The sequence below is a fragment of the Lemur catta genome, chromosome 18 (assembly GCF_020740605.2).
Source record: "Lemur catta isolate mLemCat1 chromosome 18, mLemCat1.pri, whole genome shotgun sequence".
Taxonomy (NCBI): domain Eukaryota; kingdom Metazoa; phylum Chordata; class Mammalia; order Primates; family Lemuridae; genus Lemur; species Lemur catta.
The window spans coordinates 8,305,167-8,321,402 of NC_059145.1; the positions used below are offsets into that span (position 1 = coordinate 8,305,167).

The following is a 16,236-nucleotide window of genomic DNA, read 5'->3' on the forward strand; positions in this document are numbered from 1 at the left end:
TGTGGGGAGGATAGGTACCAGAGCCTGGACAGATGCTGGTCACCTGATGCTTCCCCCACCAAAGGCAAGAATTTACTTCTCTCCCACTTGCCCAGGTCATTCATTCAAGAAACAGATACTGAACACCTGAACACCCACTTTGGTCTGGGCACTCTCACCTGTGCCAGGCAACAAGGTGGGGTGCAAAGCCGTGGGCTTTGGTCTCAGAACTGAATTTGAATACCAGCTGTCTGATCCAGACCAAGATACTGAATTTCCCAGGCTCCTCACATGTAAATACCTACCTCACTGGGTAACTGTCAAGACTAAACACAGTATCTCACAGGAGAGTACCTGGCACGGGGCCTGGCACATAGTGGCACTCAATTGTTATAACAGCCACCATTTACTGCACTCCTGCTGTGTACCAGGCACTGTTCTAAATACTTGCATAGATTAATGTAATTTCAGCTCATTTCCACAGCAGGCCTACTGACAAGTAAGAAAACTGAAGTTCAGAGAAATTAAGTAACTTTCCCAAGGTCACACAGCAAGTACACGGCAGACACATTAGCAGAGCTGTAGCACGCAGGTGCATGCTTTTTCCAACATATTCTACTGCCTCTCAATCAATGTTGCTCCCTTTATCCTACTGCCTAGGATCCATGGGATTTCTGGGTGTTTTGGGTTTTTTTTTTAATTTTTTATTTTCCTTCATAATACACTGCGTGAACCTGGTGGTGGGGTGAGGACAATTCAAGTCAACACTCAGCAGAAATAAAACTTATCAAGGGAAATGGTTCAGGGACACCCTTGAGAAAATGTATCATTTCAAACAGGTTCCTATGTCAGCTTTCTTAAACCCACTCCTTCATGTTATACCACTAACTTAAGGGTTTCTAAAGCGGGGTGTGCACCCCCTGGGGTGAGCAAGATATTTGCTGGAGGAAAAAGGTTCTCCTTATGAAAAAACTTCTACTTTGTGTTGTATAATAGCATATGTATTTAACTTATTTTACACTCATAGGCGGGTGCTCAGAAATTCTGCAACAGTGTGCAAACAGAAAAGTTGAAACACCTACACTGAGCTACCTTCCTCATTCTGAACACACTTTCCAACGTCATGGACAGATGAGCATTCACAGTGAACACAAGAGGGACTGGCTGGCCACTAATCACCGTCTTTGACAGTTTGCTTGTTCAATCACTGTATATTCCAGTGGCTATTTACCCTTATTTTATAAAAATAAATGTGCTGACAGTAAATAATTAGTATCAGTCCCAAACTTAATACAGAGAGAAAGATGGAAACACCAGGAATGCCAAGAGCAGATCTTCAGCCACAATAGACTATCCCTGAGTAAGCCAATTATCTGTTCAACTGGAAGGAACTGAGACAAAGTTATGGAATATGCTGAAAATACATAATTAATGACTGCACCTAAAAAATGAGGCAGCAACAGAGATTGTGAATTTGTTGAGCATTCTTGGATGAGAACCTTCCTTTTTACATGTAGGTTTATTTTTGGCTTGTGCACTTGTGTTCAGGAATACCTTAGTACAAAATAACAGGACTGCAAGTAGCAAAACAGAATTTCCTTCAGTTTCCCCAGAGGCATCAGGAGTTCAGTCCAAAGCCCACAGTACAACTGATTCATCAACGCCCCCAGGGACTAGATTTCTCTTCCTCCTACTGCCTTGCTCTGGAAACAAAAAAAGAAAAAAGAAAGTATCTATGTACTTTTCAAAAGTTAAGAAGAAGCAGTGCATCTGAGTTCCCAGGCATTAATATGAGAGTTAATGCTCCAAGGCAGAACTTTTAAGAAGGTATCATATAGTCTTATACATGGTTTTTACAGAAAGAAACACATGTGTACTTGAGAAACTCTCCAGATATTTCAATTCTCAGGTTACAAAGCTGGCCAAAAACCAGACTGAACCACTGTATCACTCAGAGAAATCTACACAAACATGGAGAACCTAGGAGTTGGCTAGAGAATTCATCACTTTATTTACAGAAAAAGATGGCCAAACAGGGGAAAATTATACAGAGGCATTCCAGCAGCACAGCAAAAACAATCAAGTCAGCCATCCAAAAAAACTGAATCAAAAACAATGCCAACCAGCTTTCACGCCCACACAGGTAAGGTTTCACTGGGTAACAGCACATAAATGATAATCCTATATCCTAGAGAGAAAAGTAGATAGCACCTTGTGCTTTTCCTTGGCAGGTGGACTGCATAGGCTCGGAGACCTCCATCTAGTCTTTCATCCTCTAATGCAGGGCTAGTTGGTTTCACGTGGAGGCTGTATTGACTTAAAGGGCTCGCTGTAGAGGAGATGGCTACGGTGCAGTTCATGTGGGTGACAATAAAGCACTTTGATATACTTAGCAGCCCCCCAAATCTTCCAAGTAGGAGACCAAGGTCCCCCTGATTCCCCACATGGGCAAATTTGAGGCACAGGCAACACAACAGCACAGCTGATCCATGGAAGATGGACAGTGAACCAAGGCCTATTTCCCAGGCCAGTTACTTGTGTACCAGGGCAAGATGGAAATACCAGATATGAAACATTAAATCCATTCTATTTTAGCTTAGAAGGCTCAAATGTGCTTCCAAAAATACCTAGAGGAATCCACCATAAGTGATGGATTTTACAATTTAAGTCTCCAAGAAACAGACAAGGGACTCCAGGTGGCCTATTTGTCTCACTGCAGGAGATGAGGGTGAAGGATCCTTTATAAACAAAGTGTAGAGTCTCCTCACACTTAACCCTCAGCCATTATAATCTCTAGGGCCTGTAATGGGTATACCTTTACAAGGCACCTGCAGGGAGCGGAGCAGAGCAGAGCTTAGAACGTGGGATGACATAGTTGCTCAAAAGTCAAAGGAGAGTCTCTCACTTGTAAAACACAGAGAAAGACAGGACACAGAAGAGGAAAGGCAAGGGAGACACCTGGGAGAGGGAAGAGAGGGACTGGACTGACATATTTATAGACACCAGGCCTGCTTGTTCTGCACAGGCGATATACCATGGCTGAGCTGCCCAAGCAGAGATTTGGAGATTGAAACTGATGACCTCTCAACCTGGGTGGGACACACATGGGCTGAGACATGGAGTGAAACAAAAGGATTATTTTTGGTCAAGTGTTCGAGAAAAGAGGGCAAAAAGGGAGGCTGGGACCCCTGACACCACACTAGCAGGTAGCTTCTGCTGTAAACTGAGCCTTTATCCATTTAACACACCCAAAAAGCGTCCTGGGGGCATAAGTAAGCAGGGAGTACCTCCTTCAGGGTCCTCTTCCCCGAGTCCCCCCGGCTGTCCTGGATCTCCATCAGCCAGGACTTCCATGGACGAGTGCCCCTCTGCACACCTCCACACTGATGGCAGCAGGACCAATGAGACCAGTAGCCGAAGTCCTTCCGCCTGTGCTGATGCTGGAGTTGACACCGGAACAGTGACAGCCAAATTGAAGAGTTACCCAGGAAAGGAGGAGAATGACTTCACTTTCACTGGTTGCAAGAAAATAAACCTCTGTCTGAGACAGGTGTCCGGTGAATTTCCCAAGAGATTTCCCACTCGGGAGTTCATTTTTAGAACTGAGAACCAGGAACTGAGTTACACACCCACATGTGCTTAGCTGAGGAGGAGGGCGACTTTATTCACAGACTACTCAAAAATACAGGCTGCAGAGAACAAGACTTGGACTGGCAAACTCTTCTTCTTCACTGCCTACCCTGGAGTATTTTGGCTGGGTGGCAAAACCCTGATGCTATTTGGGGCAGTGACACCCTCATCCCACATCCACTCCACCCACCCCATCCACCAGCCAGAAGCTGAAGCCTTATGACGAGGTTTCGAGGAAACATCCTGTCCTGGTTTTCTCTGTTCCACGGGCTCGCCAAACATATCCTTGACCTGGGGCACAGGCAGAGTGCAAACCCAGCCTGTGTTATGTCAGGCCGCTGGTCACCCTGGAGGGTTTGAAGAGAAAAGGAAGAAGGTTCCAAACCAAGTTCACTCAAGACAAATCAAGCTTCACGCTCACCCTAGGTTTACATGCTTTACATTAAGAAAATGCAACAAAAAATTTGTCCTGATTTCTTAAAAACATATAATGTGAATTTTATGACCTTTTCCAGGAGACTCCTGATTGTGTCCTTTCTGTCTAAAGATTGTAGAGGCGACTGGTATTCTCACGCAAGGTGGCCAAGGTGCGGGAGAGCGGCTGGTCTTTGACCCTGGCAATCTCTCGAACTGTATGCAAGGCCAGGCCTGGGTGGGCATACTGGCAAAGGCTTTTGGGAACCTGGAAGACATCAAGCATTCATAACATCACTGTGTCTCCTGTGCACAGCCATAATATAGAACTCCCTCCCTGTCCCTTCCCCAGCAAGGACCTCTTTGGGGCTGCCCTGTAGAGACCCCTTTACCTGCAGGTGCAGGGAGAGTCCTAGTCATGGGGGGCTCTGGGTGAGCAGGGTCCCACGCTTCCTTGGACTACCCTCTACAGGGTAGGGCTTTGCACTGCCTGGAAGAGAGTGGTTACCCTTCAGCTTCTCAGCCCCCTAGACTTTTGGTTCTGCAGAGCAACAATGAGGAGATAACTACATAGCCCAGGGTGGGACCTGGAAGTCACTGGGGCTCTGGCCCTGCCAACCTTGTAAGGGTGACCACCCGCCTCCCCACCCTCTCCCCTCCAGGCCTCAACTCAGCCTCAAGACACCCCTACCTGGCGAGGAAGGAAGTAGGGAGCATCAGTTTCCACAATGATTCTGTCCAGCGGGATCTGTTTCAGAGCTTCCCGGGCCTCCCAGGCAGAGGAGTATGTCAGGACCGCCGTGAAGCCCACAGACATGTTGGGAAAGTACTTCAACAGGGGCTCAATGACCGGATAGCTGCCGGTGAAGCAATGCCTAGGGGAGAGAACTCCAGGTCAGGGCTCGCTCACAGTCCCCTCTGCAGCAACTCCAAGCTCCTCTAGATCTAGGACCCCTTTTAAAGAATTCCCCGATAGAGAGAGACTGCCCCCAAGGGACAGCTCCACCGTAAACAAAGTCAAAAGCTGGCTCCAACACAGTAAGAGCCGAGGTGATGCTGGGTGAGCGACGCTCGGCAACCCTCCCTCACGTTGCAGAATACTACGGTCACTTGGAACGACCACCACAAAGAGCACACAGCAACAGTACAGGGGTAGGGTGCGCTTATAACATGAAGAGAAGCAGGATGAAAAACTGTAGCCCCTCTGAGAGTACAACTACAGCGTGTAAAACTTACGGTGATGTAATCAAATGAAATGAAAGGAAATAAAAAATGAAAATACTAGGGAGTGGGACTACTGGCGAATTTTATTCTCTTAATTTGAAACCTGTTCATGTTCTTGGTGTAATATATATTGTTAACCAACTGGAAATTCAGGGCTTCCTCCAGCCATACCATGTTGGGTCATCTCAGCCCTGGTCTACCTGCCACCATTAAATTTCCTTTAAAGGCAGCCCAAAATGAAGCAATGAGAAGCCAGCCAATCCAGAAGAGCCGAGGGACTGCCTTGTTGGTGTGTGCACTCCACAGCCAGGGGTTGGAGGCTTCACCCAAAAGGCCTGACGGCCCCGTCCCCCATCTCTCCCACCCCCACCCCCATCTGACAAGACCTAGCTGGGTTCAGGACTCCTTGTTTCTCCGCTAACCTTCTCTCACCCACCTCTAAGGAGCCAGCTCAGGCATCGCCTCCTGACCCTTCATCGGGCTGAGCTGAGCAGCCCTTGCTCTGGCTCCCTAAGCACTTGGGCCCACCTCAGTCCCACGCTCCGTGTGCACGGAAGCCACCAGCCAACCCATCTGTCTCCTGGCAGTTCCTCCAGGTGTCCCCAGAGAAAAGCCAATGCCTAGTACATACATGTGGTAGGAGTTCACAGAGAGATACCAAACTGAACTTAACCCCTAGATGCCACTCAGATAAAACACATCCTGGACTTTAATGATATTAATAACTGGGGAAAAGGAGCTTTCAAATTCAAAAAAAGAAAGAAAATGTCTTTTCAAGTACCCTCAAAGGTTCTCTGTGTGCTAAACCACCAGACCCCATAGTCACTCCCAGGAACTACAATCCTCATTTCTGAGAACAGAGACTCCATGTCAGCCCACCACCCAGGAAGCGGGGCACGAGAGGCCCTTCCTGCTCCCTGGTGATTTAGGGCTTCAGCTTGAACCATAGGGAACTACCATTTTGTAAGCAATGGTCAAGCATCAGAAATTTCATATAGTTCAACCTAATACTTAATTCTTTAGAAAAGATAGGATATAAAGACAGATTATCATTTCTCTCGTAAGTTTTCATTTTTCCAACTAATGCCCTAGACAGAAGTTTCTTTCATTTGCCTGCTGAAGTTCCAGTCTTCTAACCTATGGATCTTGTAGTCAGAGGGCACAAATTTTTTCATGATGTCTAGCAGATCTTCATCAGCTTCTCGGCAGTGGATCACCAAGGGCTTCTTTAGAGACACAGCCAGCTGTAGTTGTCTCTCAAATACCTAGGAGAAGACACAGCGACAACACCTGCACGTTAGTGGCACTTTAGAAATCCATTACCTCTGGGACACCCAGTCCAGTGGGCATCCCCACTGTCTCTAATTCTTTATTTTTAAGCTAAATAATGTAATAATAATGGCTAATGCTCACTGGGCACTTACTATGAAGCCAGGTAGTGCTCACAGCACTACAGGTATATTATAAACTGTAATCCTCACAGCCACCCTCAGGTGGGTACCACTGATGTCAGCGCCTCAAGCAGTGAGGCCAAGGAACTTACAGCTTGTAAGCTGTAGCGCCCAGATTCAAATTTGAACCCAGGCGTAACCACTGTGCCATGCTTATTTCAGGGGGCAGGACAGGGCTCTAGAACATCAAGGACAGAGTTAATGTCCTTCACCTCACTGTCCCCACCTCCACTCCCAAGAGGTATTAGCTTCCAGACCTTTCCCTACACAGAGCTCTGTGTGTGGGGGGGTGGGTGTGTCTGTCTGTGTAGCTCTAGCATAATGACTGGCTCTCAGAAGGCATCTTTCAAATATCTTCCAAATATTTGTTGAAAGAATAAATACTATATTTTTCACAACTTGGTTTCTTTACTAAATCAAAATCAGATAGTCAGTCAATACCTACAGATATACTTCATTCTTTTTAACTCTAGCCACTGCTAAATTTTCATTAATAAAATATACATATTATTAATAATTTAGGCCAGGCACGGTGGCTCACGCCTGTAATCCTAGCACTCTGAGAAGCCGAGGAGGGAGGATCACTTGAAGTCAGGTGTTCGAGACCAGCCTGAGGAAGAGTGAGACCCCATCTCTACTAAAAATACAGAAAGAAATTAACTGGACAACTAAAAATATACATAGAAAAAATTAGCCAGGCATGTGGCGCATGCCTGTAGTCCCAGCTACTCAGGAGGCTGAGGCAGTAGGATCGCTTGAACCCAAGAGTGTGAGGTTGCTGTGAGCTCTAGCCCAGGCAACAGAGTGAGACTCTGTCTCAAAAAATAAATAAATAAATAATTTAAATGAAAAAAAGTAGGGCTAGAATCCCTTCTTTCCTCTATCAGACCAGGTTTAGACCAAAGAACAAAAGTATTAAGTCTCTATAACCAAATTACCTCATCTCAATGTTGCCATGAGTAGTTTTTTCAATCATGGAATGTAATTCATGTTTGCATTTTTAGCATCAAATAATAAGAGGCTTCTGGTAATTTGAGTCAGGTGATATTCACTTGAGACTGACACAAATCTAACGCTTGTACTGCCTCTTCTCAAAATAACAGCACTAAGCCAATACCAATTCTGATGTAATTTTTGTTTAACCTGTGTTTTCAACTAAAGGACAATGACCAGAGACACCAAAATTACAGAATGCTTGGCAAGAGCTTTAAAGACTGGCTAGTTCCAATATCTATAGGCAGACAGGCCTCTCCCAGATGCATCTGCTAAGTGCTCATCTGTCCTTTGGCCCCTACAGAGGCAGGGGGTCTCAAGAGATCCCAATTCCATCTTTTAATTCCTGCCTCTAAAAATGTACTCCATAGAGTAGTTAAGCAAACTATGATAGCCTTAGGGTGGACTATTACACAGCTGTTAAAAAATATTTTTCAAATTTTAATGTAACGGAAAAATTTCACAAATGGAAAAAACATTCCAAACCTTTAAAAAAATTTCCTAATTATCTTTGTTACAGCACATACATACCACACACTTCTTTGATTCTATGATAGGTGCTTATAAGACAAGCCACTCATTAATGGTGTCTTGCAATCTTCCAAGGGACAATAACATGAAGTTTTTAATGTTTTGTAAAATACATCCAAATTTCAAAAATGTTAAGATGGAAGAACAACTCATTAGAATGCAGGAACTTGTGGCTGGACTGGAGCTATCTACATATCTACAGCATTTGTCCTTCCGAGGACCCAGCTGAAAAAGAACAGTGAATGAGTGCAGGTAAATTACTGACCCAACATAATTACTCTCTTCCTCTTCATAAGCCTGGGTTCCCATATGATCCATTACTTCCAGGGATTCCAGAGTTAGTCAGTCTCTCCTGGGGGTGGCCCCAGGTGTCCCTTGCATATTTATTACCTCAATAATTAATTTCAGTCAAACACAAATAGAGACAGATGCAGCCTGGGTGGGGAAGGACAGTCTATTCTCTCTGGCATCCATCCCAGATGCCAAGGGATTCTGATAATCATATTGGCTATGTGTGCAACTTACATAAGAACTATTCAGGCTCTAACTCTCAAGAGTTAAACAGTTAATTTGCAAACACAGAGATAAACAAGGGAAAAGTTAACAAGGGTTTGCTCTGAGTAGCAGAGTAACTACAAGTTTTTTTTCAATTCTTTTGCTTTTCTCTATTTTCCAATCTTTCCAGAAAATATTAGGCACAAAAAGCAAGTTCTCTCCTGTAACGAGCCAGTTCTGGTACTCTAGTGACCTGGCCAGATAGTCCTCCAATAGGCTTTTCTTCTTTCCTTCCCAAAACATTCAGCAGTCTGCATTTGGGCAAATGCAACTCAGCACAGACATCCAACTAGCACAGTTGTAGTTACCACTATTCATTTCATCTGGGTGCTGAATTTTACATTTATTAATACATCAAGAACATAGCATCCACTTGCTCCAATCCAGCCTAGGAGTCCCTAATGTTTACAGAAATATTTCTAGTCTTTTCCTTTCCTGTACATGCAGCTTTGCCCCCCAGCCCAGCCAGCAATTTATTTCCTCTATTTTCCACTTTTGAGTCATCTCATCAAGCCAAATGATACTGTATTTATCACCCATGCTATCGCTTCAAGTTCAGTTTATTGTGCAGCATGCCCCATGGTCCTTTATACACAGATCTACCTGAAACTGACAACTTAACAAAGGAAAACGTTACTGTGAAATACGTAGCACATTTCCTGGCGCCAAGTAGTCATTCAGGAAACATCAGCTATACAATTAAACATAACATCCCTCTGAGTATACACTTCTGAACTCTTTCTTCCTCTTTCCCTACCAAATCTGACCTGCACGACAGAAACCAGATGGGAAAGCACAATATTAAATATTTGTCCCACTTTCCTAAAAATTACTTTTTCCTGTGTTCAGATTTAGCTAGTTTACCATTCACCTCTGGCCAATAAATTGCTGCCTCAAGCCAGATTTGAGACAGTGCCAAAATGAAAGCTGGTGTGCCAAATTCTGCACAGGGTGGAGTCCACGTGCCTGCTGCCCAGCGCCTGGAGGCTGTTGGACATGCAGACTCAGACCTCTCAGGCCTCCATGCCAGTCCAGGAAGGAAGTACATTTTCCAACAACAAAGTCAACCTCAGAACCAGGGAAGAGGTGGAGTGGGAGGGTCTTTCTCCTTGTCCTGCTCCTTCAGAAACTTCCATTGAAATGCTACAACTTTTCCCTTGCCAAAATGCCATGCTCAAAAAATACTATGAGGAAATATGTTAAGACTGTAATAGTCTGATCTCAGGTTGAATGGGAAATTGCCTTTTTTATACACTTTTATATTTTCCAAATGTTTTGCAATGAACATATTTTTAACTTTAAAAAAATGAAACCGAAATCCAAAGTTTATTCCTTCCCAAGAAGGAAAGAAAACAAATATCTTGACACCGCTACCTTTAACCATAAGCAGCCACAAAGTAACTCTCCCCTCTCTTACATAATAAAACTGAAAAATTAAAAATAGCTTGTGAAGCATTTGAAAAATGACATCTAGATGGTCTGGATGGGAGCAAGTAAATTTTTAGAGATTCTAAACTCTTTTTTTTTTTTTTTAAGTAGACAGCGTCTCGCCCTGTTACCCAGGCTGGAGTGCAATGGCACAAATATAGCTCACTACAGCCTCGAACTCCTGGCCTCGAGAGATCTTCCCACCTTGGCCTCCCAAAGTGCTGGGATTACAGGCGTGAGCCACAGCGCCTGTCCTGGGATTCTAATTTCTTCAGATCCAAAAATAGAGAAACCCTTATTGTTAGGTTTCAATAACTAAAAGAAAAATTAAAACTCTAAGCAGACTAAAGAGAGCCTCATTACCTTGTGCTGTTCTGGGACAGGCGTGGTACACTTGTAAGAGTAATCCAAGCCCATTTCCCCAAATGCCACAGCCTTGGGGTGCCTTAAGGCTTGCAGAAGATTTCTTTCTTGACTTTCGTTGTAGTAACGTGCAAAATGAGGGTGACAGCCAAAGGCCCCCCAAACCAGATCTTCTTTCAACAGCTCTTCCCACAGGCAATCCGTCAGCGTCCGAGGATCACAGAAGTCAGAGATGCAGCCCTGAAATTCCTTAGGGAAGGAGCTGCTATAAATTTTTCTGAACTTGGTAAAAGTCCCTTTGAAAGACAACTTGGAATAGAGCATGTCCAAGTGACAATGGGTATCAATGAAGCCCTCCTCCAGGCTTGGCTCCCGGTGGCTCCGAGGAAGGGAGCTAGATGTGTGCCCTCCACAAGGACGCAGTGGCGTCTCCTCTTGGAATGTTCTTTTCTCCTTCAACTCTTCTTCTTCTGAGCCTCTGGAGAAACTAAATGACCTGGAGTTCTGGGATCTGCCTTCCTCTGTGGCCTCCAAGTCTCTGGAGGTGTTGTGGGAGCTCACTGTAGAGTTGGGGGAATAATCACTCAGGAGACTCTGGCTGCTCCTCCCAGCCGGGGCTGTGCTGCTGCTGCTGCCCATGGAGGGGTAGGCTGAAGGCTTGGGGTTGCTGGTCCAATAGCTGGCGTAGTCACACCAAGGACTACTGTACAAGTGAGGCGGGTACATGACATAGTCCGTGGTGAAAGGTGGCGGCTCTGGAGCTGCTGGGAGTTTCAGTGAGACAGGCTCCTCCTGAGAGAATCTGACTGTGGAGACCTCATCCACGTCAGACCAGTCACTTCCTGAAGAGAGGCGCTCTATCACCACCTCCCTATCTTTGTGCTGTAGAACAGAAGTAACAATGGGTTAGGCTTCCTACATGAACACTACCTCCCGTACTCAGTCAGCAGCAGAACATAAGCTCTGGTGTTTCTGGCCACAGGGAAGGCTTTGCATTGGCTCATTAGCTCACCTTGTTACCTGGTTTCCTCACAATTTTCAGAACTCAGCCAAGTTACAGCTGTGAATAGTCATATCAGGTTCAAGGAATAAACCTGTGACCATGGTCTCATAATGCCACTCCTAAAGGGGACGCTATACCTGCACTCCCTTTCTTAATGACCCCTCTTGAGAAAAACGCTCTCTAGAACATATTCCGTACTGGGGAGTTTGGAGGCAGAGCCCAGCTTCTCATCTCTAACAACGTATCTGATATATTCAAAATGCAAAACCATAACAGTTGTGGTAGTTTTAAAATGTGTGCCCAAATTATTTTTGTGGCCCCTACGCTACTCCCCAATGAGAAGTGGGGTCTATGACCCCTCCCCTTGAATCTGGGCCAACCCAGAGACTCAAGTGTAACCAAGAGAATGCACCAGAAGTAAAGCTGTGTAACTTCCAAGGCTTGGTCAGAACCAGCAGCTTCCACCTGGTTCTCTCAAATTGCTCGCTCCAGGAGAAGCCAAGTACCACATAAGAAGTCAGACCACCCATAGGTATGCCAGTTTATAACCCGGCTGACATCCTAGCCGACAACCAGCATCTTGGATGTCTAGCCGAGCAGGCTTTCACATGATTGCGGGCCTTGCCAATATCTGAAAGGAACTACATGAGAGACTCCCCTCAAGCAAGACCTGCCATGTCTAGACCTTTCTGAATTCCTGATCTGCAAAATTGGGAGCAAAATAAAACTCATTTTAAGCCAATGGCTAGCAATAGTAACCGGAACAACCATACCTTGCATTAATCAATTTAGCCCTACTAGAATGTAAGTTCCACAAGGTCAGGAATTTTTTTTTTTCCACTGATGTCTCCCAAACACCTAGGCCAGTACCTGGCATGTAGTAAATGCTCACAGTTGCAGAATTAATTTGTAGAAATAAATGATATAATGGTTCCTGAGCTTAGCTTCACAACATCACCAACTGGGGTGTTTTAAAAACAAATTTTTAAGGCCTACTCTACCCTGAGATATTGTGATTCAGTAGGTCCAGAATGGGGCCAAGGAATCGGTATTTAATTCTCCAAGTCATTTTGATGTAGCTCAGGTTTGAGAAATATGGGAAGCCCACAGGTATCAACTCATGCTAAAAAAAAACTTAAGTGCCATCATTTCTCCTTGTAAGCCAGAGGCCTTACAAAGTTCTTAATATAATTCACATAATGAAACAAAAAATTCACTGTGAAGAAGCATTATGAATTGATTAAACTAGGACAACACTTTTTTACTGTTGTCTATACTAATTCTATATATGTGTCTATACTCCAAAAGGAAACAAATATTGGTAACAAAAATTTAAATGAATTATAAATTTCCTGCTTCATATTTTCCTGCCTTAGATAATCTTGCTGCTACTGCTTTCTTGAATAGCAAAAATATCCAAATAAGAATCTTTTCTAAAATGCAAAATAACTTAAATTTACAGCACATTTAAAATTTAATATGAACTCTTAAAGCTGGGTGATGGGTATGTGGGGATCCATTATACTATTCTGTTTACTTTGAATATGTCTGAAATTTTCCATAAAAGGTTTTTTAAAAATTATCTGTGAAGGGCCGGGCATGGTGGCTCACGCCTGTAATTCTAGCATTTTGGGAGGCTGAGGCAGGATTGCTTGAGGACAGGAGTTCGATACCAGCCTGGGCAACATAGTGAGATGCTGTCTCTACAAAAGATTTAAAAAATTAGCCAGGCATGGTGGTGTGCGCCTGTAGTTCCAGCTACTTGGGAGCCTGAGCTGGGAGAATCACTTGAACTCAGGAGTTTGAGGTTGCTGCGAGCTATTGATGATGACACTGCACTCTAGCCCAGGTGACAGAGTAAGACCCTGTCTCAAAAAAAAAAAAAAAAAGCCAAATATAAGGTGAGGTTTTTCTCCCCAAAACTGATCTCTTAGAAAAGGTATCACTTTATATTCAAATCCTTATAAAGGCTATTATATTAAAAGGTATACACTTGTTTGAAGAAGACAACCCCAAATAGACCTCAACCAAGCTAATTTTGGATGCTTACAGAGGTTCCCTAAACCCGTTTTTTTTGAAAAAGGTAAGACAGGCCAGATGCGGTGGCTCATGCCTGTAATCTTAGCATTCTGGGAGGCCGAGGCGGGAGGATCATTTGAGGTAAGGAGTTCGAGACCAGCCTGAGCACAAGCAAGACCCCATCTCTACTAAAAATAGAAAAAATTAGCCAGGCATGGTAGTACACAACTGTAGTCCCAGCTACCCAAAGGCTGAGGCAGGAGAATCGCTGGAGCCCAGGAGTTTGAGGTTGCTGTGAGCTAGGGTGATGCCATGGTACTTTTCCGCACAACAGAGTGAGACTCTGCCTCAAAAATAAATAATAAAAAATAAAAAAGGGAAGAGGGAAGCAAAGAAATGTAACAGATTTAATTATTATTCCTGGGGACATGACCTCACAGTTATAAATTCTAGATGTTATTTTTAACAAACCTTTTAAGAATCACTTTTTTTGTTTAAGATCACTGTTAAAAAACAGTATGAGGCCGGGCGCGGTGGCTCACGCCTGTAATCCTAGCACTCTTTTTTTTTTTTTTTTTTTTTTTGAGACAGAGTCTCGCTCTGTTGCTGGGGCTAGAGTGCTATGGCGTCAGCCTAGCTCACAGCAACCTCAAACTCCTGGGCTCAAGCAATCCTCCTGCCTCAGCCTCCTGGGTAGCTGGGACTACAGGCAGCGCCACCATGCCTGGCTCACTTTTTCTATATATATTTTTAGTTGGCCAGATAATTTCTTTCTATTTTTAATTGAGACAGGGTCTCGCTCTTGCTCAGGCTGGCCTCGAACTCCTGAGCTCCAGCGATCCTCCCGCCTCGGCCTCCCAGAGTGCTAGGATTACAGGCATAAGCCACCGCGCCCAGCCAATGTAATCCTAGCACTCTGGGAGGCCGAGGCGGGAGGATCCCTTGAGCTCAGGAGTTCGAGACCAGCCTGAGCAAGAACAAGACCGCGTCTCTACTAAAAATAGAAAGAAATTATACGGACAGCTACAAATATATATAGAAAAATTAGCCGGGCATGGTGGCGCATGCCTGTAGTCCCAGCTACTCGGGAGGCTGAGGCAGTAGGATCGCTTGAGCCCAGGAGTTTGAGGTTGCTGTGAGCTAGGCTGACGCCACAGCACTCTAGCCTGGCAACAGAGCAAGACTCTGTCTCAAACAAACAAACAAAAAAACAATATGGTTAAAGATACACTGAAAAAATACTCAAGAAACTTCTAATAGCGGTTATCCAGGTGGAGGAAAAGGGCACTTAGAAAGCTACTTTCCACTAAATACCTTCTATTTCTAAACCATGGGAATACATTTACTCAAAAAGTAACCTAAAAATAACTGGAGATGATCACATTGTGGCAATCCTAAAAACACTCCAGGAAAAATGGCAAGAGACTGCCTGAATATGATATGTGCAACTTGGAATAAAATTTCCAGCAACATCACACAGATTCAAAAGTGCTATATCTCATCAGCAAACTCTCAGCTGCAGGAAACTATACAAGACAAATGACCCCATTTCTTACAACAGATAAATTACAACATCTTGGCCACAGGGGATGCTGGGAGAAATCTACAGAGACTAAGACTTGACACATTTAGAAATTGCCACATATGGTACTTATTTGAATCTTGTTTCAAACAAACTAAAACAATCATGAAACAAATTTAAGCACTGACTGGATAGGAAAATGGCAGAGTGAGGCGGGGAAAAGTAATTGCAAAAATGCACATCTACCTAGAAATACCTAACTTATGTCATCTAAATCCTTGAAAGGTTTATATATAGCCAAGTTGGCCAATTAAAGGTTTTTGGATTTTCTTTTTGAAAAAATGGGAGACTGCCTATCTTCAAGATTGCCTTAGGTTCCAGCCCATATAGTAAAATTTAACATTACACTGATTGATAGCCTACTACATTCTAGGAACTGAGAAAGTGTTTTCATGTATTAATTCAGGGTTCGGCATACTGTGGTCCATAAGCCAAATCCAATGCCCCACCTGCTGGTGTAAACAAAGTTTTACTAGAACACAGGCCCATCCACTTATATATTGTCTATGGCTCTTTCATTCAGAGTTGAATAGCTGCAACAGAGGTTATATAGCCCACAGAATCCAAAATATTTACTATCTGGTCCTTTACAGAAAATGTTTGCTAACCCCTATATTATTAGTTTTTTAACTATGATAACATTTGATATCCCTTCTTATACACAGGAAGAAACTAGGGCTTCAAAGAGGTGAAGTGACTTTCTCAAGATCACATTCAGGTGGCAGGGCCAGGATTTGAACCCAAATGGTTTGATCCCAAAATTCCTGTGCTTACCTACCATACTATGCTGCCTCCAAACAGATACATAACACAGACAACCTAAATGTTTCGTCTTACAAACATTAGTTCGGGTATAACTTTGAAAAGTTCACCCATACTACAGAATTCGGGGCAGCCAAACAAGATGATCTATATTAGACAGAAAACCCACCCTCTAAATATTTAGTGGGAAAATTAGGTTACAAAACCTACTTTATGTGGGGATTTCCAATTATATATATATAGCAGGTATGGCTTTTGTCCTTCCCACCCAAAAACTCTTCTAAAATTACAAGAAATAGATT

At 43.9% G+C, this 16,236-nt stretch overlaps 1 protein-coding gene across 4 annotated transcripts in view; it reads right to left on the bottom strand.

The window, feature by feature from the left end:
- Nucleotides 1-1,966: 1,966 nt before the first annotated feature.
- Nucleotides 1,967-16,236, bottom strand: part of TATDN2 (TatD DNase domain containing 2) — a 28,318-nt gene continuing 14,048 nt past the window's right edge. For 2 of the 4 annotated variants that reach the window (XM_045529729.1, XM_045529728.1), the window contains exons 4-8: nucleotides 10,569-11,450; nucleotides 6,361-6,512; nucleotides 4,715-4,898; nucleotides 4,116-4,291; nucleotides 1,967-3,956 (exon numbers count right to left, since the gene is read on the bottom strand). In XM_045529729.1, coding sequence (XP_045385685.1) covers nucleotides 4,151-4,291; nucleotides 4,715-4,898; nucleotides 6,361-6,512; nucleotides 10,569-11,450 — 1,359 coding nt within the window. In that variant the 3' untranslated portion in view covers nucleotides 1,967-3,956; nucleotides 4,116-4,150. Of the gene's footprint in view, nucleotides 3,957-4,115; nucleotides 4,292-4,415; nucleotides 4,514-4,714; nucleotides 4,899-6,360; nucleotides 6,513-10,568; nucleotides 11,451-16,236 lie in introns of those variants that run through there. The other 2 variants (XM_045529730.1, XR_006729772.1) reach the window with 2 other exon arrangements.